The sequence below is a fragment of the Crotalus tigris genome, unplaced genomic scaffold, assembly GCF_016545835.1.
Source record: "Crotalus tigris isolate CLP2741 ecotype Arizona unplaced genomic scaffold, ASM1654583v1 scf7180000024462.759394, whole genome shotgun sequence".
Classification (NCBI taxonomy): domain Eukaryota; kingdom Metazoa; phylum Chordata; class Lepidosauria; order Squamata; family Viperidae; genus Crotalus; species Crotalus tigris.
In genome coordinates, this window is record NW_024100633.1 from 549,913 (window position 1) to 574,474 (window position 24,562).

Here is a 24,562-nt window from a genome sequence, read left to right on the forward strand (position 1 = left end):
CTGAAAAAGCTTTTGATCAATTGAATTGGCATTTTATGTTAAGAGTAATGGAAGAGATGAATTTTGGTGAAAAGATATTGCAAGCTCTTATGGTAATATATCAAAAACAAACGGCACAACTTATCGTTAATGGAGGTTTGTCAGAGGTTTTTACAATAGAGAAAGGTACTAGACAGGGCTGCCCATTATCACCGTTGCTGTTTGTCTTAACACTGGAAATACTGTTGATCAAAATTCGAGAGTCGCAGGAAATTAAAGGAATAGAAGTTAATAAAAAAGAGTATAAGTTAAGAGCTTTTGCGGATGACTTGGTCATCACTTTGTCGCAACCTACTTATTCTGTAGTAAAATTATTACAGCTGATTCATAATTATGGTTTGGTTTCGGGTTTTAAGATTAATGTTAATAAGACAAAAATTTTACCTAAAAATATGACTAGTCGGGAGAAGCAGACTTTGGTTAACTTGACGGGTTTTGAAATTGTTAATAAGGTAAAATATTTGGGGGTGATGCTATCTGTTTCTAATGCAAAATTATTTAAAAATAATTATGAAAGGTTGTGGGTTAGGGTACAGAGAGACTTGAAGAATTGGGAAAAGTTGCAATTATCCCTCATGGGAAGAATTGCAGTGATAAAAATGAATATTCTACCCAAGTTTCTCTTTTTGTTCCAAATGATACCGATTTTGAAGAATGAGATCAATTTAACTGAGTGGCAGAAAGGCCTTAATAAATTTATTTGGGCAGGGAAAAAGCCAAGGGTTAAATTTAAAATTATGCAAGATTTCCGTGAGAGGGGAGGACTCAAGGTGCCGAATTTGAAATTATATTATGATGCGGTGGTTTTAACATTAGTTAGTGACTGGGTAAATTTGACAAATTCTGATATACTTCACTTAGAGGGATGGAATTTACTTTTTGGGTGGCATGCCTATTTAATATTTAATAAAAAAATGGATTGGGCTTTTAAATCTCATATCTTAAGAATTTCTTTACTTAGGGTTTGGAGAAAATATTACAAAAGTGATTTCAAAGTACCATTATGGGCCGTACCTTGGCATGCAATAGAAGGAATAAAAAGAGGGGTTAAAATGGATATGGTGTCCTATAGACAGTTACTTAAATGGGATGGACAAAACTGGCAGTTAAAATTACGGGAAGAGTTAGCACAAGAAAATATTATTTATTCTTGGTTCCAATATAGGCAATTATTAGATAGATGGAAGATGGACTGTAAGGTGGGTTTTTACAGAGAAGATGAAAATCTTATTAAGCAAGTGAAGGATCAAAGACAAACCCACATTAAGAGGATCTATGGGGTTTTAGTTGAATTGGATTCAGAAACGGAACTAATTAAAGATTGTATGATTAGATGGGCGCAGAATTTTGGTGAGCCAGTTCCATTGGACACCTGGGAAATTATTTGGGTGAGAAATGTCAAATTTACACAAGCACAGAACTTAAGGGAGAATTTTTATAAAATGTTTTATAGATGGCACCTTGATCCACAAAAAATGTCTTTTATGTACCCTGACTTACAACCTAAATGTTGGAGATGTGGTTGTATGGATGCTACTTATTATCATATTTGGTGGTCGTGCAGAGAGATAAAAGCATTCTGGATTAAGATATGGTGGAATATCCAGAGAATTTTTAAAAGGAGGGTAAAATTTACTCCACAATTATTTTTCTTAGGTATAGTTACTGATTGTGACACAAAGGAGGTTATATTGATGTTAAACTTGATAACAGCTGCGAGGCTGTTAGTAGGACAATATTGGAAGAAGGAATCTTTGCCTACATTGCAGGAATGGTTTCTTAAAGTGTCTCATTTGGCGGAAATGGCAAAGATTTCGGCTTTCTTAAAGGGACAAACGCAAGAGAAATTTCTTGCTGTTTGGGATAAATGGATAAAATTCATACAATTTAAATTTGATATAAAAAATATTATATAGTTTTTTCATAATTTTTAACTTTATATATATATATATATATTCTATTTTATATTCTTTTTTTATAATTTTTTTTAACTTTTTCTTTAATTAAGCCTATATTCTGCTCTGGGAGGTCCTGGGGGGGGAAGGGGGGTTTGGGTAGGGGTGGGGGAAGGGGGGTTTTGTTGGGTAATGTTTGTTTTTTATTTGTATATGTTGTTTTTTGTTTTTGTATTGTTTCTTATTTTTTGTAAAATTTATAAAACTCTTTAATAAAAAAAAAATATTGAAAACACAGATCATATGTGACTTATTACTTAACTGTTAGAATGTTCTGACAGATCTTCATCTGTTCACAAGCCAATGCAACCAGACTTACCTGGATAGTAATTGAAACTACAAGTATTTCCCGTTAGAGAAGTGGACGGTTCGGCGAAGCTGTTAAACTTGTTTGATAAAAACTAAAAGAGAAACAAAAAATAAAAAATGTCAAGAAAAGAACCAGTAGTTTCAGTAGTTAAATTACATGTTAAGAAGTAATTGCAACTCCTAGTCCCTCTAACATTCTTCAGTTACAAAATATAATGAAAATCGATTACAAAAGATAAAAAATAGTACAAAACAATCTCAACATGGTTATTTCACAGTCTAGAACTTCAGTAGTAAAGATTAAGAAAGTTGGAAAAGCAAATCAGAGAAAACTATTTAACAGAAGAAACTGATAAAATGTTATTACTGTTCATGATTGTAAGGCAAAAAAATAATGAGTCATATTAATAAGGACAGGTACTTGCGCAATGACTATTTATTCAATCACTGTTCAGTTACAATAGGGCTGAAGGAATGGTATTTATGACTATCTTAATTGTTGCAATGGCCCTGCCATTGCTGATGCTAAGGGGTGCTGTTACACAATGTTTCACCTAATGACCATATCACTTAGTGATGAAAATCCCAGTCTCAATTGGTGTTTAAGCAAGGACCGCATGTACCAAATATTCTGTAATAAATTTTGCAGCATTCTTACTAATCGCAGAGGCTTGAATATCTAGAAGCAGAGGATTAAAATCTTATAAATCTTGATCTGAATAGCCAGAGTGACATAAGATAAGTTTCTAGCTTCTTTATTAAATGTAATTTCAAAATTAATGTATAATCAGACATATATTGATTTATAAAAATCACTGTACAGATAAGAAAGCAGAAGTAACTGATTCCCAAACCTTGTTGTCAGACAATGGATGCTGGTTGCCTGAAATAAAATTCTGTTGCTCAGGAAAAGTCTTGAACACAGAAGTATGATTAGCTTGCATATAGTCCCCAGCATCCATCTTCATACAGTCAGTAGTTTCATCTTTAATTAAAAAAAGTTTATTATTCGAGGAAGAAAAATAAGCAATTTGTTTTCTTGCTATTACAGATTCTATATAACAAAATAGAAAGTGCTGAAGAATGCATATGAGACTTCAATAGAGAAAAGATAAAAAAGCAGCACCAAAGTACAGGCAATGTGTTAGCATTTCTCCACAATTTTAACACAGGGAAAGGTAATAAGTATAATAATGAGAGCAAAAGATTAAATGTTTGCAATTTTGGGCTTATGAAAAAGGTAAATAAACAGAATGTAAAAAAGTAGAAAAATTATACATATACAAGGAAGAAAACACAAATCAAGCAACACTAATGTCAGCAACTTATAAAAAGCATCAGAGCATGCTTTCAATGAGTACTTACTGCTTCTAAAAAGGAACTATATTTTAAAATATTATTTTAAAAAGTATAAGAATAAAGGACCCTTTGAATATAACTACTTCACACTCCATTAAGCCATATATTTTAACCATATTTTGTTGAATGAACTAAATTGACTGATTTCATTCATAACAGAGCTATAAACTGCAGTTTACACAGCTCAGTGGCTATGTTCACACGAAACAAACCCTCCCCTGCTCCCCAGCAAAGCACATTATAACCTAACAGAATATGTGAACCCAATCGGTGGAAAGAGAACAAAATTAAGAAAAAGAATGTGTTCTCCCCTCAGAACCTGATTATTTTAAGTAGACCTAGCAAAAGATGAATAGTTATGTGGTAGCTCTTACAAATCTATCACAATTACTAATTGTGGCATATGGTGTATGTACATTCACGATCATTAAAGAAACCACAATGATAGCAAATACTCTGCAACATTAGGAAAACCATTAGTTACAGAAATTGTTCAGAAATGCATTAATTATTAAATGTCAAATAATAAATTTGAACCTAACTAAAAATGATTGCCAATTGCTTTAATGAGAGGTTTCTTGAAATAGTAGATTCTAAAATAGTAACTTAAAATTGACAATTAAATGGATTAATGTAGCATATACTCACCCATCATTATGCTCTTTACATAACTGACTCAAATTAACTGAATCTTCAAGAACCTGAAAAAAGAGTGGAAGATAAAGCAAATGTTATACATTAAATAAACAGATGAACCAGATGTCACATTTAAAAAAAAATCTTAGTGGAAGGAAATATATAACTCTTATGCCACAATATCTCCTGATATAATCATTAGGCTTTGAAAGCAGTTGCATTTCTCCAACTCTACTTGAGATGACACTACAAACAATATTTATTTCTGTCCTCTAAAAGTTGGCATCAAATTTATTCTCTCAAATACTGACAAGAGCTATTTCAGACTACCAAAAACATTTGGAGCATACCCGGTTGGGGAGGGCCAGTTCATATTCTTGTATGAAATCATGGTAAAATATAATATCAGTGAGCCATTTTAATAACAGCAAAAACAACTATTATAAAAAATGTACATGTTTCATCTATTTACCCAAGTTCTACATTCCCTATTACAGTATGCCGGGGGAAAAGCTATGATTAGGCTTGTAACTTAACCAATACAGTTTAAAAATGATTTTTAAAAATTTTAAAAAGAAAATTTATCTCTTAAAAAAGTCATTTCATATATCGGGAAGTTGCAACAGATGTTTTCAGAACTTCAGTTTATTATTGGCTACAGCAACAAATTTTAAGCTGTTTCCTCTCCTTCTTTGAATAAAAATAAAGTCCAGCATCCCAGCCTGCACCACAGAATATTTCTTCCAACTCTTAAATGTGTCAGTCTAAATAATAAATCAATGCCAAAAAGTTTTTTGATACGTCTCCAAAATACAATTTGTTTATACTGATGTTGTCTTTAAAAAGGAGATGAGTATCTATCTCATACTCTTCATGTGTTTCTTGATGTAACTAAAAATCTAGAGTGGAACTAGTTATTCAGGATGTGGTTATCCTTTTAATTTGGTCTGCAATTCATGATGATGAATTTGTGAAGAACTGAAGGCAAACTGTAGGAGTTACAATTCTGTGTGTGTTATTTTCCTCCCACATTCAGATTTCTCTATTCTATTTTCACAAAGGGAAACAAATGTAAAACAGGAAAAACTATGGTTCATTCACTATAGGTTTCAAAACAGGGCAAATAGTCACCAGTCAGAAATATTCTACTTGATCCTGCCTGGAACCATAGGCTATACTACCTAGTTGAACTCTACAATCCCATACAACTCTATGACAATGTTACCATTTTCACATATACATGTTATAAAAAAAAATTAATTCCAACTCTGCTCATTCCAGATTGGTAACACCATTCTCTTAAATTCTTTCCTCTTACCAAAGACTACAAAAGCAGGAGCAGAGGGGAATAAACTTGGGAGGAGAAAATGACTGCCAATGGGAGACTTTATCCTACTACAGCAATGGTTCTCAACCTTTTTTCACCACAGACCCCCTTTAAACACCTTTTGTGGCCACGGACCTCCAAGACACAACTCAATTATTTAAATCATAACATTTCCTCAAACCTCCGCGCCCCCCTCCCAGTGGTTGAGAACCACTGCACTACAGTATTCAGGCTTATTTACCAACAAAGCTTAGTCTGAGTGCTGACACATGTTTAGCGGACAGGGTGAAGAGGTTAAAATTTGTTTTGGGCTATCACTTTCATCCTCCATAGTCAGCACTGTTAAGAGCTATGGGGATATTCCACGCCCCAGGCATGCAAACCTCGTGCTTGCTGCTTGTTATATAACTTCCATCAGCCCCAGGCAACAAAAACAACAATACGAGTTTGTGGGAGCTTAGTTCCAAACACGCAAGTTACCTACCTTTGGAACAGGGTTTTGAATCAAAATACCCTCTCCCCCTCCCCTTCGAAATATGAAGCATTTGCAAGGAAACACGACCAACCGTCAAACTCTGCCAGGCCTGTTCCGACTCCCGCGCTCGCCGTTCACTCGACCGGAGCCCGCCCTTTCTTTTCTCTTTCAGTCACTCCTTACGAGGCCAGGCCTTCTATGGGGACGGAAGGGAAGTGGAGCCGGAACCGCAGAGAAAGGGGCTCTCGTGGGAAGCGCGTCGGGCCTGGGAGATTAGTGGCAAGGCGCGCTGTTGCCATAGGGACACGTCCAGACCCCCACCCTCACGCCGGAAGCTGAAGCAACGACCATGACGGAGAAGGGCATAGTCGGCCGTTCCCGCCTTTTACCCCGCGTCGTTCCCCCGCTCGCTTTCCCCTCTCGGAAACCGCCGCCCGCGATTCTTTCTTTCTTTCCTTCCACCCGGATTCGAAGAGGCGGGAACCCTCGACGCAGCCGGAAGCGAAACTAACTTTCCGGTGTTCTTTGCCCCGCCCCATCGACCCCTCTCTTCCGGGGAAGAAGCTGCCGCTTAGATTTAGAACACTGGCGAAGACGGTGGAGACTTTGAAAGGGGCGGGGGAACAGGGGGGGAAGGAAGGAGGGGAAAAAAAACTCGTCGCCAAAGAATCTTGAACGGAATTGGTAGGCGGATGGGCTGCGCACGCGCGAACGCGAGCTTGCATGAGGCGTTGCATAGTCCCTTTAAAGCGCGTGCGCGTTTTCTTGCTCGCTTCGTTGGAACCCACGTGTTTTTGTTGGAAGGTCGATGCCTCGTTGTGTTCCATAATAACGGAGGGTTTTCTGTGATTGAGAAAGGATGGGATTATATGCATGGAGTGAATCGTTGAAATACCAATGGGCTCTTCCCCGGCTCGTTAGAAAACAGATTCTGGAGACCAATTTGGCAGCAGCTATTAATTTTTTTTAGAGATGTGCATGGAATTCTTATTGTGCTACCACAATAATGTCAGGCAGTGGGTTCACCAAGCTCGGTAAACTGTGTTCCCAGGGTACACACCCGGGTGTGTTTCAGATGAGTTGGCCGATCGGCCCCGATCTTAGCCAACGTGGCCAATGATGTGAGATTTCGGAAGTTGCAGCTCAGAGCATCTGGAAACAGGCAAAGAATTGCTGCCCTCGGGCATAGAGCAGAACATAACAGGTTTGGTTAATGTTTGGGATTAAAGCTATCTTACAGTCAGTTGCTTTGTCTCAGAGATGTTTTAAATGGACGTTTTAAAATGATATTCATGAACTTCTGCGAAAGCCATCCACATATTCTGAAACAAGATGTGACCATAATGAAACATTTCTGAGTAAGCATAAACAGGTTTGAATTGCATGTGTGTGTTCATCACGGTGATGAACAATAAATTAGTAATACTGTCTCTTCTGGGGCATTTGCTGAGTGAAAAGCTGAGAATGGTAAGTAAATGCATTTTTATAGCAAAAGTGACAATGTACATCAGTTGAATGCATCTTTTAATATCTGCATTTGATTTTTTTATTACACTTAGCATATCTATGACTGTTTTATTTATTTAGAAAATTTATATCGCTGCCTACTCGCACATGGTGACTCAAGGCATCTTATTGTGTGACTCTCTTATATAACTTGATTTGCTGTTTAAGATGAAACAACTCTAGCTGCACACACACAATTCATTTTGCTGCAAATGGTTACAGTCTGATTTTATTTCTGTGTATGGAGAAAAGCTTACGACCACCATCCCGAATCTTTCATCATCCAGATGGATTGGAAAAAATACATGTTTATGCCATGAATCATCCAGATTTCCAGATTTCAAAAGAATTCATGAGATTCAAGATTCCGTGTCAGCATAGAAAAATCTAAAAACTGTAGTCTATACATATGGAGGGTGCTGGGCTGCCTGGATTATAGTACACTTGTTTTTTTCTTTCTCTAGTAGAAGTCATAGATTAAGATTATCTTGTTTGGTTGTACCCCGTAGAATAGATCTTCCTTTTGGAAAAAATATCTACTTTTGAATGTAGTCCTTTAAAGTTGAATGCACTTGTAAGCCAGCATCACAATTTCAGTGTAAGGACATGACTTTTATATCCACCAATAAGAAAGATGTGTAACAGAAGAAGCTGTCTGGAGCCTGAGATAGCATCTATAAATATCATACAAGAGAGCACTCGTGCCCTGGTTATGTGGTTTTCACTGGATCTCTCAGTAGTAGGGTCCAGCCTTTTCATTTCAGTCTCTCTCACATTTGCAGCTGTTATCTTTTTAACTTATTTGTTCTCTGAAGAAAAAGAAGAACAATCAGGTCAGTAAGCATTCCTGTTTTAGATGTGCTGGATTTTCCAGGCCTGAGCATCAGACATTAAATAGCATATGCTCTGTTCATGATAGGAATATGGACATACAGTAGGTTTCCACAGGAGATATGGGCAATTCTCCCTCCCCTTGGCAATTCACTCCAGGGCTATTTTGTCTGCTTTAGCAGACTGGAAGGAGGAAAAAATTATACAGGAAAAAAAAAAAGGTCATGAAGTCATGTTTGCTTTGACCAAAGGTAATGATTTTTCAAGATGGATAAATATACCATAGTCAGCAGCTTAATTAATACTTTGAAAGAAAACTGGTTCCAACTTGGTACTTTATATGAGTATGCTGTCTGCAAATATGTTGAGGTAAAGAGAGAAGGTAAAACGTAGTAGCAGAATATTTTCCCATTTATAGCAATAGTACTTAGATTTATATACCATTTCACAGTGCTTTACAGCCGTCTCTTAAGGGGTTTACAAAGTCAGCATATTGCCCTCCAAAATTTGGGTCCTCATTTTACTGATCTATCTCTGAAGGATGAAAGGCTGAATCATGGGCTGATCAGGGCTGAACTCCTGGCAGTCAGCAGAATTAGCCTGCAATACTGCATTCAAACCACTGCACCATCACGGTTCTTACCACACTTAGGTGCATCTTGTATAAGATTGAAAGCCCCATTTAATCCTTGAATATGTACTATGGCCACAGTCTTAACAATGGATGGTATTACATCAAAAAACTAAATTTGTTAAATTGTTCATTTGATTCAATTTAACAATTCAATTTAAATTGTCAAATTGAATCAAATGAATTAAAACCAGGTGTTAATTTCTCTCCACACAGTAAGTTTCCCCTGATATTGTAACAATTACAATATCTGGCATCTGTGCCCAAAATTCTCAGGCTTCAGAGAGGACAGAAAGGCCTGGAGGAACATTGTTCATGGGGTCGCGATGGGTTGGACACGACTTCGCAACTAACAACAACAACTTAATACTTATCTGTCTGCAGAGTTCACATATGGGTCTCTAGACTGAGTCCATGACATTTCTTAGCTGTATGAGCTGATTAAGGCTGGTGTATAATGCTAAGTTGGTGCTAAAACCCCTGGAGAAGAAAACTTCAAAATAGATGAAGTGCTGATGAACACACTCAGTTGAGACAATTTTATATTTAGTTAGCAAAATGATATAAGTCTTAACATTGTGACTTGTTTGAATTGGAGAGGTTGTCATCTTTTCATCTTGTTCCTTAGTCTACTTCTGCAATCCTTTCTTGCTTCCTAAAATAGTTCTACCATCATAGCTACATCTATGATCAAGATAGTGTATTCTAGTCTTTATAAGAAAATGTAAAAGGTTCAGTCCAGCTTGACTGTTACTTGCTAAGTTATGTGAGCTCTGCTCGGAGGTGATGCACCCTAGTATTAATTCCCCCCTTCAATCATTGAGAAACCTGTTTAAATTACATTCCTTATTTCTATGTACACTGACTTGTGTGGCTTTTTAATTAAGTACTATGTGGACAGATCCACTATCTCGTCTGCCCTAGGACACATCCTTTACTTTGTGCCTACTACATTTATTTGGATTTCAGCTCCCAGAACCTCAAATCTCGAAAATGCAATATGGATGAAGTGAAATTGCTTGGCCCATCATTCGCAGGAGTTAGAATGCAGTATTGCAGGCTGATTCTGCCAACTGCCAGCAGTTGATTCTGATCGGCTCAAGGTTGACTCAGCCTTCCATCCTTCCGAGGCTGATAAAATGAGGATCTAGATTGTTGGAAGCAATATGCTGACTCTCTAAACCGTTTAGAGAGGGTTGTAAAGTGCTAGTGCTAGTGCTACTCTGACAGTGGTTGTAAACAGCAAAGAAAAGAATCTCCCAAGGTGTCAGCCCCACTAGATAGACCAGATCATGAAATTATCTCTACAAGATGGCTGAAACTATTTTTATTGGGACTGGCTATATTAATGGAATGTTGCAAGTCTAACTGCATTATACTTCCACCTCCTCCTTGAGAAGAAAACTTCTAAATAAGTGCAGTCCTGATGAACATATTCAATGCATTGATATATCTAATCTGCTTCCAAAAGTTTTCTGGCCTTAAAAAAATGCTTTAGTCCTGTTATTAGGCAGAAGCACCTGCATATCTCCATCTAAGTCAGGTAGTTCTCAACTTACAACCCCATTTGGGACTAGAATTTCAGTCACTAAGTGACTCAGTTATTAAGTAAGTCATCACATCACCAGATCTGATTTTACATTGGTTGTTAAGTGAATTGTCACTAAGTGAATCCAGCTTCCTCAATTGACTTTCCTTGTTGGAAGATGTGAGCTAGTTGCCAAATGCCTAAATTGCAATCACATGACCACTGCATGGGGGGGACGGTCCTAACTTGGAGAATGGGTTGTAAGTCACTTTTTCCAAGTCCATTGCAACTTTGAACTACTGTAAATGAACAGTTGTAAGTCAAGAACTACCTTTGCTTTCTACACAAAGACTCAATTTGAGAATGTGCAAAGTGAGTACTTTATTTTTTAAATTTTATTATTTTTCACCATACACCATACACCAAAACAAACTTAAAATACATAAACATAAATCTTTTCTTTTAACAGAACAGTACTATACATTTTAAGCATTCTTTACATCTTATTTACATTTTATGTACATCAATAATTATGTCTTTTTCTTTCTCTGTTCTAGCCAATTATAACATTTATTCCAAACTTCATAAAATTCTGTCACCTCCTTGTCTTTTAATTCTAACGTAAGTTTGTTCATTTCTGCATATTCCAAGATTTTGTACATAATCATATCATTTGTGGGTATATTTTCACTCTTTCAACATTGAGCAAATGCTATACAAGCTACAGTCAATATGTGTATAATGATGTGTTGGAGTTGTTTTTCTATCTTTAAATTTATTATGCCCAAAAGAAATAATTCTGGTTTAAAATCCATTTGTATCTCAGTTATCTCCTGTATCCAATCTCTTATTCATTCCCAATAGTTTTTTGCTTTGGGGCACAGCCACCACATATGATAAAATGTTCCTTCTCTGATTTTACATTTCCAACACTTCGGGTCTATGTTTTTATACATTTTGGCCAATCTCGACGGTGTTAAATGCCATCTGTAAATCATTTTATATTGATTCTCTCTGTATGCAGTTGATAGCATCAATTTGCAATTTATGTTCCATAATCTTTCCCATTCCTCTAAATTTATATTTCGCCCCACATTTCGTGCCCACGCTATCATTGGCACCTTCACTATTTCTTCCTCTAACTCTATCTCTAATAAGTATTTATAAATTTTTGATAATAGTTTCCTTCTTTCCTTATTAGAATTTTATCAAGTTGGTGTGGGGTCTGACTAATTCCATGTTCTTGCCTATCCCTATTATATCTAGATTGAATTTGTAAATACGGCCACCAATCTATGTGTATTCTTTGTTCCTCTAACTCTTCTCTTGACTTGAGATTTCCTCGGTTATCCAGTAATTCTTTATACCTAATCATCTTTTTTTTCTCTAATGTATTGGGATGAATCACTGCCTCCGTCGGTGAAAACCAATTTGGAATTTTCCCATAGTGTCTTTTTTTTTATTTTTTCCCATATCCCGATCAATGCTCCTCTTATCTGATGTTGCTGGAAATATGCTGATGTTTTCTTCTGTCTCCCCCATAGAAATGCATGCCAACCTGCCTGTAGATCATGTCCTTCAATCATTAGTACTTTAACTCACAGCTACACCTGTGTTCTTTCTCCACTGTATTTGCAGCAATGGACTAAGTTTCAGAAGAGCTTGCCATTCATTTACTAAAGGCTTCAGCTTCTTACATCTGATGCTCTCCAAATACGTTGGACTGAATTTCACATCTATCGAAACAAACATGGCCATTGTTTGGAAATGATGAGGATTATAGTCCAGTATAAATGGAGGCTAGCAGATTGGATAAGACTGGATAAAGGGGTAGGCAACCTTGGCTCTTTTATGACTCGTGGACTTCAACACGAGTCATAAAAGAGCCAAGATTGCTTACCCATGGGATAGGTGAATAATAGGTAAAAATATTAATTAGTTCACATTTAATACAATTGCCCCTTTCAGTTTTTGGTTGTAACGGAAAATTATAAACACACAGTTGTATTTTTAATGTCCAGTCTATTATCTCTTAACCAAATTTACACTTCATATTGGGATTACATTGCTCTAGACAAGATGCAGTTCACTAGCTTTTCATTGTAACAGATTTATGAACACAAATGTGATTGAATAGATTCCTTAGGTTTAATGTTAAGTGATGCATCAATGATTGATTGATTGATTCAGAATCAGTGCTTGTGTAATGCCTGCCAACAAAAATCAGTATTTTTAAGGGATGAACTGCAAAGCACTGATCAAGAAAAGAATTCCTTTATTTGTTCAGGACGGGTTACTAAAGCAATGTTGAATAAAGAGAAGATAAAGGGGAACCAACAGATATGAAGAGATGAAACTTCTTGTCTGTTTGAAGAGGTCAAAAATGAAGCATTCGCAGGAAATAAAAACTAATAATCCCAGTGTGTTTTAACTTCTCCTCTACTATGTTTTGTGTTGCCCATTATTATTTCCATTTACTTTGCTTATTATTGGGACAAGACTGAGCAGGAAAGAGCTTTTGGATAATCGGGACGTTTTGAATTACAAAGTTCTATATCATAAATTTAGAATGGCATTGTTCTACACCAGTGATAGTGAACCTTTTAGAGACCTTCCCTTGATATAATGGCACTATCCACCACCTTGGCAGAGTGATGGACAAATCATATTACAATTTGACATAGGGCTTCTTTATACATAATGCTAAGTTAGGATTTTTTAATGATAGTGTATTTCCATCTATAGCAGTTTCACATATCAGTCCTAGGTGAAAAGCTGCTGTGATTGTAGTTCAAATTTTAGGTTTGTGTCCATTCTGGGCTTGGCAATATTTCACCAATTGTTCCCTTGAGCCCAATCTGTCTCACAGCATGTTTGGGGAAAAATAGGAAAACGGGATGCTGTGTTTGTCACCTTGAGTTCCGTAAGCAAAAGCAGATGATAAATTTAAGAAGATGGCAATAATGATTAAACGTTAATCATATTCAATCTGTGAGCCTGGATTATATTAAAACAGCTCTTTAAGGCACAGTTTATCCCACATAAGACATAATTCACCCATTTGGGAGTACAATTGTTATCTGATTCATAATGTATAGATCCAACCATTCTGGTTTGTAAAAAAATGATTTATATAAAGTTGGATAATATTTGTAATGTCATAGGCTACACCAATATTTTTAATGGTTTTGTGACCACACAATGGTCCTGTTACATTATCAGAAAAGATAGGCCAAGACCCCAATGTTCACTCTTTTGTAAATGATGGATACATTAATCTTATTGGCATTTTAATTGTCCTATTTTAGATTTTTGTACAGTACTTGTTTTTTATCTAAACATACTGTCAAAATGTGATTTTAACATTCCATTTCAGCAGTACAACTATGGGAGCAGTGGCCACAAAATGGGGTTAATAAGCTATATATATCACATAGACTGCCTGTCCCATATTCATAGCTTAGTATTATGTCTGTACCCACTTTTTTATTCAGTAAGCTATTATATACACACACCGTGGTTTAGCATCATCTGGGAAGTAAGACCTTAGTATATCATGAAATACGATTTTGGAACCACTGGACTATATGGACATCCTGAACAAGAATGTAAAGAGTTTGGTGTAGCACCCAGGCTGCTGCAATTTATAAAAGAACCTTGTTAGTCTGGTGGCAAAAAAAAGCAGGAATCTGGTGTTACCGTTTTTGCCTGCTCAAATATCTAATCTGGTTTTTGTACTGCATCCAGAAGATAGCAGGAAGATTTGTCTTCCATGGATTAACTTTGAAGAAGTATTTTATCTTGTGTTTGTAATGGCTTTTTTCTCCCAGTTTATATCTACTTTGTACCTATTTCTCAGACTGTATTTAGTACTCTAGAAATTTGGACTACAACTCACATCGTGTCCCTTGTTATCCAATCCATCTCACAGGTGTCAGATGGAATAAGGCTGTGTGTAGAATTATGGATGATAGGTGCAGACTGAATATACAAAATAAACTAAGGAACTGCCAATTATAGCAGTAGGAGAAGGTTGGTGGCCTTGGTATGTTTAGCCTTATACAGCTTAAATCACAAAATTCAGTTTAAATTCTAGCTAGAAACTAGAAACATTTATTTATTTATTAAATTTGTGTGCTGCCCATCTCATTTAGATTTTACATTGAAAGAAAGTAGCCAGTCACAACTTTGTAACCTGGAAAATCAGACCTCACTATCATGAATCCTAGAAATGGGGCATAAAGCTAGTTGTGATTAGTGTGACTGAATAATGCAATATTTGATTTAGTACAAATTATACGACGACATAGTCACATTTAATGTAAACCAAAATTGAGTTAATATCAGGCTACTGCATGCTCAGTTGAGGTCACCAGGTTACCGTTCAGAGTTTAAGGCACTGCTTCTTCAATCTCCATTTGTTTATCTTAGTCTGTGCATGTGCTGCTGCCTTAACAACATGGACAAAAGGAAAATTCCTTCAAATTAAAATGTTACAAGTGCAAAAAAGAAGAAGTCATTATTAACATTTTTATTGCCTATTTCCATCAAGCTGGAAGCAATTAGCTTAATTTGCATATAATTATACCTTTGAATAGTGCACATTTGAATAATGGGGACCACTTCATGATATTGAGATCTAGCTATATTATGCAAATATTAATTTGAGCCCTGGCGGTGCAATAGTTAGACTGCATGACAATTCACTGACAATACTGCATTCTAACGACTGCACCGCCAGGGCTCAAAATAATGTTTGCATAATATAGCTAGGTCTCGATATCATGAAATGGTCCCCATTATTCAATTGTGCACTGTTCAAAGGTATAATTATATGCAAATTAAGGTAATTGCTTCCAGCTGTGTCTATGACAATTTGCTCTGGCCAACTTGCTGTGGGACAACTCGCCATGGGATAACTCATTGCGGGACAAGAGTTACAATAATATCAAAGAAATGGTGGAATAGAATCATCAAAGAAAGGATGCAAAAGGAGGGACAAAATAAAATATGAATGACAAAAATTAAAATGATTCTTTATTCACCTTAAATAATTAAATTGAATTGTTAAATTGTCCTGTGGCAAGTTATCCCGTATTGAGCTGGTTGTGGTGAGTTGTCCTGCAGCAAGCTGGCCGAGGTGAGTTGGCTACAGCAAGTTGTCACTTTCCAACAGTCTCAGTCTTCCATCTTTCTGAGGTTGGAATGCAATGTGCGTAGGACCCACATTGTAAACTGCCCAGAGAATATTGAAAAGCACTGTGGGGTAGTATATAATTTTATGTGCTATTGTGATTTGTTCTCACAAGTCCATTACATTTGTTAGAAACCATCTTCGTGGAACGGAAACTTATGTAAAATGCCCTCTCCCTTACCTTTATTTATTTATTAAATTTTAATGCAGCCCATCTCACTCTGTAAAGCAACTCTGGGCGGCATATGATTTGTAAGTAATTGTACATAGAGTATTAAAAAGGATGGCAAGAAAAAAAGAATGGGCTTTCATGTCATCGCATAAAAGGAGAGGAACTGTAATTTGAAGTAGGAAGGGGATAGAATTAAAAAAAACTTCAGATCTTTAGTAAGCATTCTCCCTTTTTTCACATTGCAAATGTGACTTTTAGAAACCTGCAGAGGGAATAACAGAAATGGAGTGTGCTGAGCCAGAATCTTCATATTAAAGGCCTTTCAAAATGAGGTGCCATCTGCCTGGTGTAACTGCTGCATTGGAGCTCAAGAGCAGAGAGAGGTTTTCAGTTCCTGAGTCTGTGATGTTGTCACTGGGGCTCATCAGCAGGTGGTTGTGACCTAGGAAATGGGAATAGGCTGCCTTGGTTTCCTAGCAACATCATACTGCATGCTCACACCAGGTACCTGCAGAGTTAAGAGAGACAGAGGAGGCATTTGCTGCATCATGGATTTGGCTTCTGACATAAACTTCTGTTATCTGAATGAAGCTCAGCCGGGCACGTGGGAAGCAAGATGGGCTATGCTAGGTAATGGATAAAAACAGAACAAGAACAGCACTAGGAGTACTTTGAATATGGAAAGAGCAATGACATTCTGGATGGGTTGAGACTACAGCTCCCAGAATTCCTAGTGAATGTGGATTATTGACCACATTCAGAAAGTGACGGGTTTGAAGCCACCAATAAGCTTAAAGAGGTTATGCCTGTATTTTTTTTTTCTTTTTTGCATTGACTGAGCTGTTCTTGATCTTGTTGCGTGCAGACAGCTGCCTCCGAAACAAGACTTCTGTCAGGTTACAGATAAACTATAACAGGGAAATAAATAGCTGTGCGGTAAATACAGTAGCTTCTGCCAAACCTATATTACTTGGCAGTTTTTAACACTTGCAAGGCTGATTTATCAAAGTAACTAGGACTTGGAAAATATTATGTATCAGAAGGGTGCTTTTGGATTTTCCCATTGCCCCAACCACCAAGGCATATGGTAAAAGATTATAAGAACTGTAATTCAAAATATTTGAAGCACATCTTGCCTGCTCATGTTGTAACACTGCATAGCTTCATATACAGATTTTTTTTTGTTCCATACATGCACAAAGCATGAATTTTGAGATGTAACATCTGGACTAAAAGGAACAAGGAGTTTCATAAAAATTTCTCCAGGTTGGACAAAGGACACTAAAAACACAACAACAAATGGAGGCATGTTGAAAAAAAAAAGGCTTACCTTACAGCATATGATGATAGACTAATGAAACCATGTCAGGAGAAAGGGCTGATGATTATAATTCACTGGGCAGCAGCTGTCAAAAAGGCACACTTTGTTTTGAGAACTATTGGAAATAGATTGTTTTGATCATGGAAACGTGCATATGCTAATGTTTTTATACATAGTCTGTGTCTGTGTGTATATATATACACACAGCCATACACAATATATTTGTGTGTGTGTGTGTGTGTATGTACACACAGCCATACACAATATATTTGTGTGTGTGTGTGTGTATAACATACACATACATACATACACGTGACCATACATAGTACAGTGTAGCACAAAGGAAAAAAACATGTTGGGAGTTGAATACGTTACGTATAACAATGGAGAAATATTTTCTTCCTCTCTTGTAATGAAAGTAAATGGGAAGAAATTCTGGTCAGAGAAAAGGAAATACGTTTTCACATTACAATATTATTCCACGTGATTATAATGTCCACAATTCTGATGGTTTTAAAACGAAATTGGATAAATTCTTAAAGAATAAAGGTTACAACTGATGGCTATAACCTTTAGTGTCAAATGCAGAAGAGGGAGGCTGAGACACCTGCCGGACTGTTTGGCTTTGTCTTAGCATGTTACATGAAATCAACCATTGTGATTCGGAATCTGTAATCTGTACAGCAGGGGTGAGCAAATGTTTTCTTATTAGCCACAGAAATGTGTCATGACAGAAAGAGATTGGACTTCTCCATCCTGAACTTTGGAGGTTAAAGATTTTTAATGTCTTTTGAGCTATAGAGGAAAGGTGGGCTTTAAATCTAGCAAATAATATAATAATATATCATATTATATATTATATACAGTAATGTTTTTAAACTTTAATAGACCAGAGAAGAACATGCCCCAAATGGATCATCTGCTAAATTTGATTGCACAATTTGGGGGGGGAAATCTGCTCTGAGAGCCCCAAAATTGAGGTTTAGAGTCTTCTGGTGCCCCTCCCTGCTGTACTTTAATCTCTGTTTTTTGTTTAGAATAGAGTAGAGTAGAATAGAATAGAATAGAATAGAATAGAATAACAGTGTTGGAAGGGATCTTAAAGGTCTTCTAGTTCAACCCCCTGCTCAGGCAGGAAACCCTATACCATTTCAGACAAATGGTCGTTTATCCTAAACTGCCTGATGTGTTCTCTTTAAAAAAAATCATGGTCATTTAATGGGGATCATCTTTTAGTCAAGCAAAAACGTATCAGATAAATTAAGAGCTTGCTTTACTAAGTCCTTAGAAGTACCTAAGGAAAACACAGTTAATAATGTAACATCGTTTCAGAGTTCCTGTTCATTGGTACTCAGGACAGCTGGTCATGTACCCTTTAGGATTAGGTGTGGCTGACACAGCTTCAAGGATCACTTACATGTGACAGTCTCACTTATCATTGATCAGAGAGGAGGCGGGACAAAGACTTTGAAAAGCGACAACAGAGGTCTGTGAAGGGCACTCTGGACCTCACAGGCAGCGTGGCCCTTCCTAGGGGGAGGAGGAACAGGGAGGCTGGGAAGACAACGGGCCTTTTCTCTATCAGCCTCTTTAAGAACTTTTTGTTGATCTTCCAGCTCGGAGAATGGCACATATACCAATAAAACATGAACATGCTAACAAGATGGGAATTGGCAAGGCCATTGCTGTGTTGACATCCGGAGGTGATGCCCAAGGTAAGTGGATTGCCTGTTCTCTGAATTTTCGTGGCTGTAGGATTACCTTTGTATATAGCCTGGAAAACAAATGGCAAATATCCCAGTGGAATCAGGATCAAATACTCCAGTATTTGTTTTTTTCATTCTGGCTATCAGAATTTCTCTAGGCTAATTTGCAAACTGCTGCTGCTAATAGGTGCGCTGCAAATTTATTCAAAGTAAAAAGTTTGTTTGAAGCAATTATTTGACACACAGGTCCCTTTTCCCCGCCTCTATCCAGTTGTTTTCCCACCCCGCTGAGTTTTTTTTCAGTTGTGGAAACTTTTTCTCCATCATCCTCCCTCGTGAATTTCAAAGGATGATATAGTTGTTAGAAACTGAATACTGAGATTGATCCTATTTAGCAAGGCATTCTTTCTTCACAACAACTCCCAGCCTTATGGGAAATCTTTTGTTCAGCTGCAGCACCCCCTCTCTAATCTTATTTCTATTGCTTAAAAAGTGTTTTAAAAGCAGTCAGGTTGATTCTTTTATTATTCATTTTCCCTCTCAAGTCAATTGCTCGCAGGATCAAATTCTTTACTGCCTTCTGCCTATTGATTAATGGGATACTTTTCAACAAATATGGTTTCCAGATTTTTATCAATTAAATTTTCCTTTTCCTTAGTTTCCCCTTCCAAATCATAGCTTTTAGTCCACCTCCTGTTGTTAGTTGTTGTTTAAGTGGATTAGAAAGCAATTCAACAGACCAGCATAATATACTATAAATAGCACAAGACAATATATATATATATACATATACTCTTTGTGTGTGTGTGTGTGTGTGTATAAATGTGTGTGTGTGTGTGTATATATATATTTTTCTAAAATTTGGATTTATATATGTAACGTAAGCACATAAAATATTCTAAAACCCACACATCTCATATTGAAATAAATTAATGTTTACATTTTTTTTTGTTTCAGAAGCCTTTTTGAAAATGTTTATTCTCAGAATTCTTGTTGCACCATTAATTAATATATATCTTAGCAGAGATTTATGAATAGAAAAAGAGTAGGTGACCATTTGTCAGCATGCTGAAGTTTTCTGCAGTTAAGTCTAGAAGCTGGACTAGATGATTCTGATCTATTAGGACTTTAATGGCTTGTTTTTCTCCCACATGAAAACTCTTTGTATAATTATTTCAGAAGCTTGCATCCTGATTCATTGAGGTCTTTGCTTTAATATCAAACCTTCAGCATTGTGTAAAATTCAGCCTATTGGTTCCTCAGCTGAAATATCACTCATGGACACACAGTTGGGCTACCAGTTTGCCTTGCAAAATTCTGCATAGTTACCATGTTTGTCGTAATTATTCTTTTGAACAGGTACAAAATAATAAATGCAGTGCATTTTAGGAAAAAATCTTTTTAGGGAAGAAATAGCCAGACAAAAATTGCTGTAAATTGTGAGCAGTACAAGGACAAAATTTTTTAGCTGTTATAAATGACTCACTCATTATGTGGGTAGGCTAGGTCATCCCTGATTGATGGATAGAAAACCCAAAGAATAGCCTGGGAAACCATGGCAACTCATAGAGGCAGATCCATCTTATCTAGGTCAAATCTTCACATTACACCAATGACTGTTTTGATTTCAGTTCAGTTTTCTCCTGGCATACATCATTCAGTGGTTCTGCCCTGGGCTGGAATTAGATTGGATTTGAGTTCTCCAAGTTTCCCCAAATTTGTGGGAGAAAATGTATGCATAGACTAAAAGGTGTTGATAAGCTCAAGCATAGGTTGCATGCATCCCTTCCTTTTTTGTGTGTGCAACTTCTCTAGAATTCAGCCAAAATTGCCAAAAATGGGTAACAAATTATCTTATGTTTTGGAACTGCAAAATACACAAAAACTGCATAGGTGCTCTAAAATAAGTGGCAATACCAGGGAAATCCTCTTAAAGGAAAAGAGACATTGCTTCATGTATTTTCTTTGCCTTGCTCAAAGTGGTTTACCACTTGGTATCTGAATGAGCACCTCTTCCATATCAACTGCTTGTGCTTTGAGATCATTTGTCTGCTGCTCAAAAGAAGGTCTTCTTTGGGGTGACTTCCCAATTTGGAAGCCTAGACTTTATTTTTTTTTTCCCGTAACAGGTTAAATCCTTTTGATTTGTGTAGGGATTTGAAATCTTATAGTTCCAATTCATTTTTTGAAAATACTATCTTGTTAGGGCTGAACATTAAATTAGCTTTCCATAACTTCAAGGTCCCTTTCAGATGTGTGGACTTTAACTCCCAGAATTCCCAAATATAATTAGGTTGTCTAGGAATTTTGGAGCATGATATCCATGGGTAGGACACCCAGGATAGATAAAATACACTAAATGGAGGTTTTGGCACTACACTCCTAAAATTCCCAAGCTCCTGTGCCCCTTGATTAATTGGGGCTATTACAAAAACAGAAAAGTCACATAGCATTTTCAAACATGGTGAGTTGTCTGCTTTTTTATTAGTTGATTCAGAGAGGACGTGTTTAATGATGTGTGGCAAGCCTTCAGCAAACCATTTCCATGCTCTAATTTGCAATGGAAAGTAATTCTTGGAAATGGTTAATAGGTTCTGGGCTTTGTTTTCTTTCTTTGCTATGAAAATATTCATTAGTAATGTTGAGTTTGTGTCTTTTTATCAATTCTGTAAGACTGATTGTATCCTGCCTCAAAAACAGACTTTTTCAAAGTGGTAGCTAACCACCTATTGCTTTGAATATGCAGAGGTTCTCCCTGTTTCACCCACTGGAGACAGTTTGGGGGTATATAATGGCTGGCATTGGATTACATCCCCTCTCCTGGTGTGGTATATTTGGAGCCAGTAGAAAGTTGGCTTGGTAGTAGACTGTTCTACAGTCACTTGACTTTAAATGTCAACATTTCAAAAATAAAATGTGCAATCCTCCCTAGGGAAGATTAAGGCATATGAGTAACTTGTAAGCCGGTGCAGCAAGAAACTACAATCACTCCAGGATGAAGAAGGAAGGAGACATAGCAAAGAGGTTACAAGAGTGAGACTCTGATCTAAAGAAGAATACAAGTGCATTCTACAGAGATCCCATTTGATACATTAATCTTGTGTGTCATGAGTCCTTATTAAAAAGTCATTAGAAAACTCAGATTGTAACAATAATTAGTATTTGTACTTAGGATCCCAAGCATTCCTTATATGTTCATTTGGTATATTAAAATGGAATTGTGATTGTGACAAAGTTGGAATCTGCGCTAATTCTTAGAGAAAGGTAGTCCAGTCAAGTTATTGGCTGGAATGAAATAGTGTATCATGAATGGAAATGGAAAAGTGTATCATTTTCCAAAGGAAATGTGGGCAAAAAAAAATTAAGGGGCAGATTTTCGGGTACATGTGTAGCAATTCCTTCAAACTGTTGTCAGAATATTCCTCACCTTCATGTCTTTTTTGGGAAACATCAGGGTTTCCAGATTGCAATAGTGTGATGTTGCCTTCCGTAAGTTTTTATAAAAGCAAGTTTGAGAAAACTCCTTTTATTTATTCATTTATAAAATTTATAGGCATAGTGTAAATATCTTTGTCTGGAGTAATTATATCTAGAAATAGCTACATGTTTGCATCTGAGGCACCCAGATAGAAATTGAGAGAACCAACAAGTTTAGTAAGCCACCCCTTCTAACTACATTTCCATTCCAGCTGGAAGGTGTTGAGTTTGCCTGTCTCACCTGAGACCTACTTCAGGCAGAATCTACTTTCCTAAGTTGATTGGGGGGGGGGGAAGTATAGTTCCTTGCAGACCCATTCCTCTTGTCCCGAGGCTTCTGCAGCTTTAACTTAAAAACTTTTTAATGAAGATCTTTCTTCCTCCTCTATTAGTCACCCTGATAGAAGGCAACTTTTTAAAATAGCCATTTAAAAGAATAGAAGCCTGTGAAGGAACTACTGGCCTACCTTTAAGTGGTTTCTGAAGAAGTAGTTGCAGGCTAGAAGATTCTCAAGAGAATATCAGGCTACTACTTTGTGACTATTTGTAAGCTACAGGCCTCAAGTTGGTGTCTTTACCTTGTTCTGGCTACTTCGTATCACAAATTGGAAAATATTTGATCTAAGCTCATGTATATTCCTAAGTAATTATGGTTTTTGCCCACCAAGGAGCACTGTTCCATCTTTCTGCTCCTTACTCTTATTTACTCTTGCAAAATTCATTGTACATTTTCAGGGCATCCAGATCTGAACTATCTGCTCAAACCATCACTTCTCTGTTACTGTGCTAATTTTGCTTACTTCCCCTTTCCCCTGAGTTATAATTCCTTTAGTCCGTCCCAGCAGATAATCTCAGACAATCTTCTTGGTAAGCAAAGCATTCAGATAGCACAATTTTGGTACTGGGGTGGGGGGTGGGGTTTGGGTACCTTTTAAATAACTAAATAAAAGTATTCAGTTCCATCATAGCTCTGGGTATTTTAAATATAAAACAATGTAATATAATATATAAAATAATAGAAAACCAAAAATAAGAAAAGGTACACATCTGGCAATATAAAGCAAACTTTACCAGACCAACCATCCCAGAAGGAGTCTTTAACTCACTTTAATCCAAAGCCTGAATGAAGAATCAGATTTTAAGTTTTGTTTAAATAAGGGGCCATATGAAGTTGTGTGGTAACATTCTCTAAAGTAGTGCTGCAACAGAGTCCCATCAGATGCTACTGTTTAATTGATGAGATCAAAGCATGCCAATTCTGACCAATTGTGTAAGACAGCTAAAAACTACTTAACAGAGATATCCCTTGGATAACAAGGCACTATGACTTAAGTGATAATTAGTGAATCATAACTTGAATAGGTCTGGAAGCCTACTGGGAACTAGTGCAGCTCACAGAGCAGGAATGTTATGTGGATGCACTGCCTGTGCAACTATGTGTGAACAGGTTCTAGCTTCCAAGTGGTCTTCAATAACAGCCCCAGATACAGCACATTGCAATAGTCTACATATAACTTGATCAATGCAGAGTATGTACAAGTTTGGATGCAGATGACACATTAAATGACTTTTTGCGAAGGCTTTCCTGTCCACAGCTGCTATCTGCTCCTTGAGCAGGAACTATAAGTCCAAGAGCTTCCCCAAATTATGCACCTGGGCCAAAGAAGAAAGTATAGTCCTGTTCAGAGTTATAGATGGAAAATTTCTGCTTTGGGCTTCTTCTGTGATTTAATAGGAAATGAAGATCCTGTTGAAATGAAAGCATAACCCTTTTTTAAAAAAATCAACGCCTCCAGGAATCTTTTGTTTCTGCAGCTCAATTTTGGGAGAAGTATGGGAAAACCTTGCAGATCCCAGAATGATTAATGTATTAATCAAGGAGAGAAGCAACCTAGAACTAAGGAGAAACTTCCTGACAGTTAGAACAATTAATCAGTGGAACAGCTTGCCTCCAGAAGCAGTAAATGCTCCAACACTGGAAGTTTTTAAGAAGAGACTGGACAGCCACTTGTCCGAAATGGTATAGGGTTTCCTGCCCGAGCAGGGGGTTGGACTAGATGACCTCCAAGGTCCCTTCCAACTTTACTACTACTATT

At 36.8% G+C, this 24,562-nt stretch overlaps 2 protein-coding genes across 4 annotated transcripts in view; one reads left to right on the forward strand and one right to left on the reverse strand.

The window, feature by feature from the left end:
* SENP1 (SUMO specific peptidase 1) overlaps nt 1-6,642 on the reverse strand; it is a 30,935-nt gene extending 24,293 nt beyond the window's left edge. For both annotated transcript variants that reach the window (XR_005555403.1, XM_039332753.1), the window contains exons 1-4: nt 6,192-6,642; nt 4,311-4,363; nt 3,158-3,288; nt 2,314-2,395 (exon numbers count right to left, since the gene is read on the reverse strand). Coding sequence is in view for 1 of the 2 variants with exons in the window: in XM_039332753.1 (XP_039188687.1) it covers nt 2,314-2,395; nt 3,158-3,288; nt 4,311-4,317 (220 nt within the window). In the remaining variant the exon portion in view is untranslated. The remainder of the gene's footprint in view (nt 1-2,313; nt 2,396-3,157; nt 3,289-4,310; nt 4,364-6,191) is intronic.
* Nucleotides 6,643-6,758: 116 nt separating this feature from the next.
* PFKM (phosphofructokinase, muscle) overlaps nt 6,759-24,562 on the forward strand; it is a 46,490-nt gene continuing 28,686 nt past the window's right edge. The window contains exons 1-2 of one of the 2 annotated variants that reach the window (XM_039332752.1): nt 6,759-6,784; nt 18,900-18,998. In XM_039332752.1, coding sequence (XP_039188686.1) covers nt 18,908-18,998 — 91 coding nt within the window. In that variant the 5' untranslated portion in view covers nt 6,759-6,784; nt 18,900-18,907. Of the gene's footprint in view, nt 6,785-8,292; nt 8,440-18,899; nt 18,999-24,562 lie in introns of those variants that run through there. The other variant, XM_039332751.1, reaches the window with a different exon arrangement.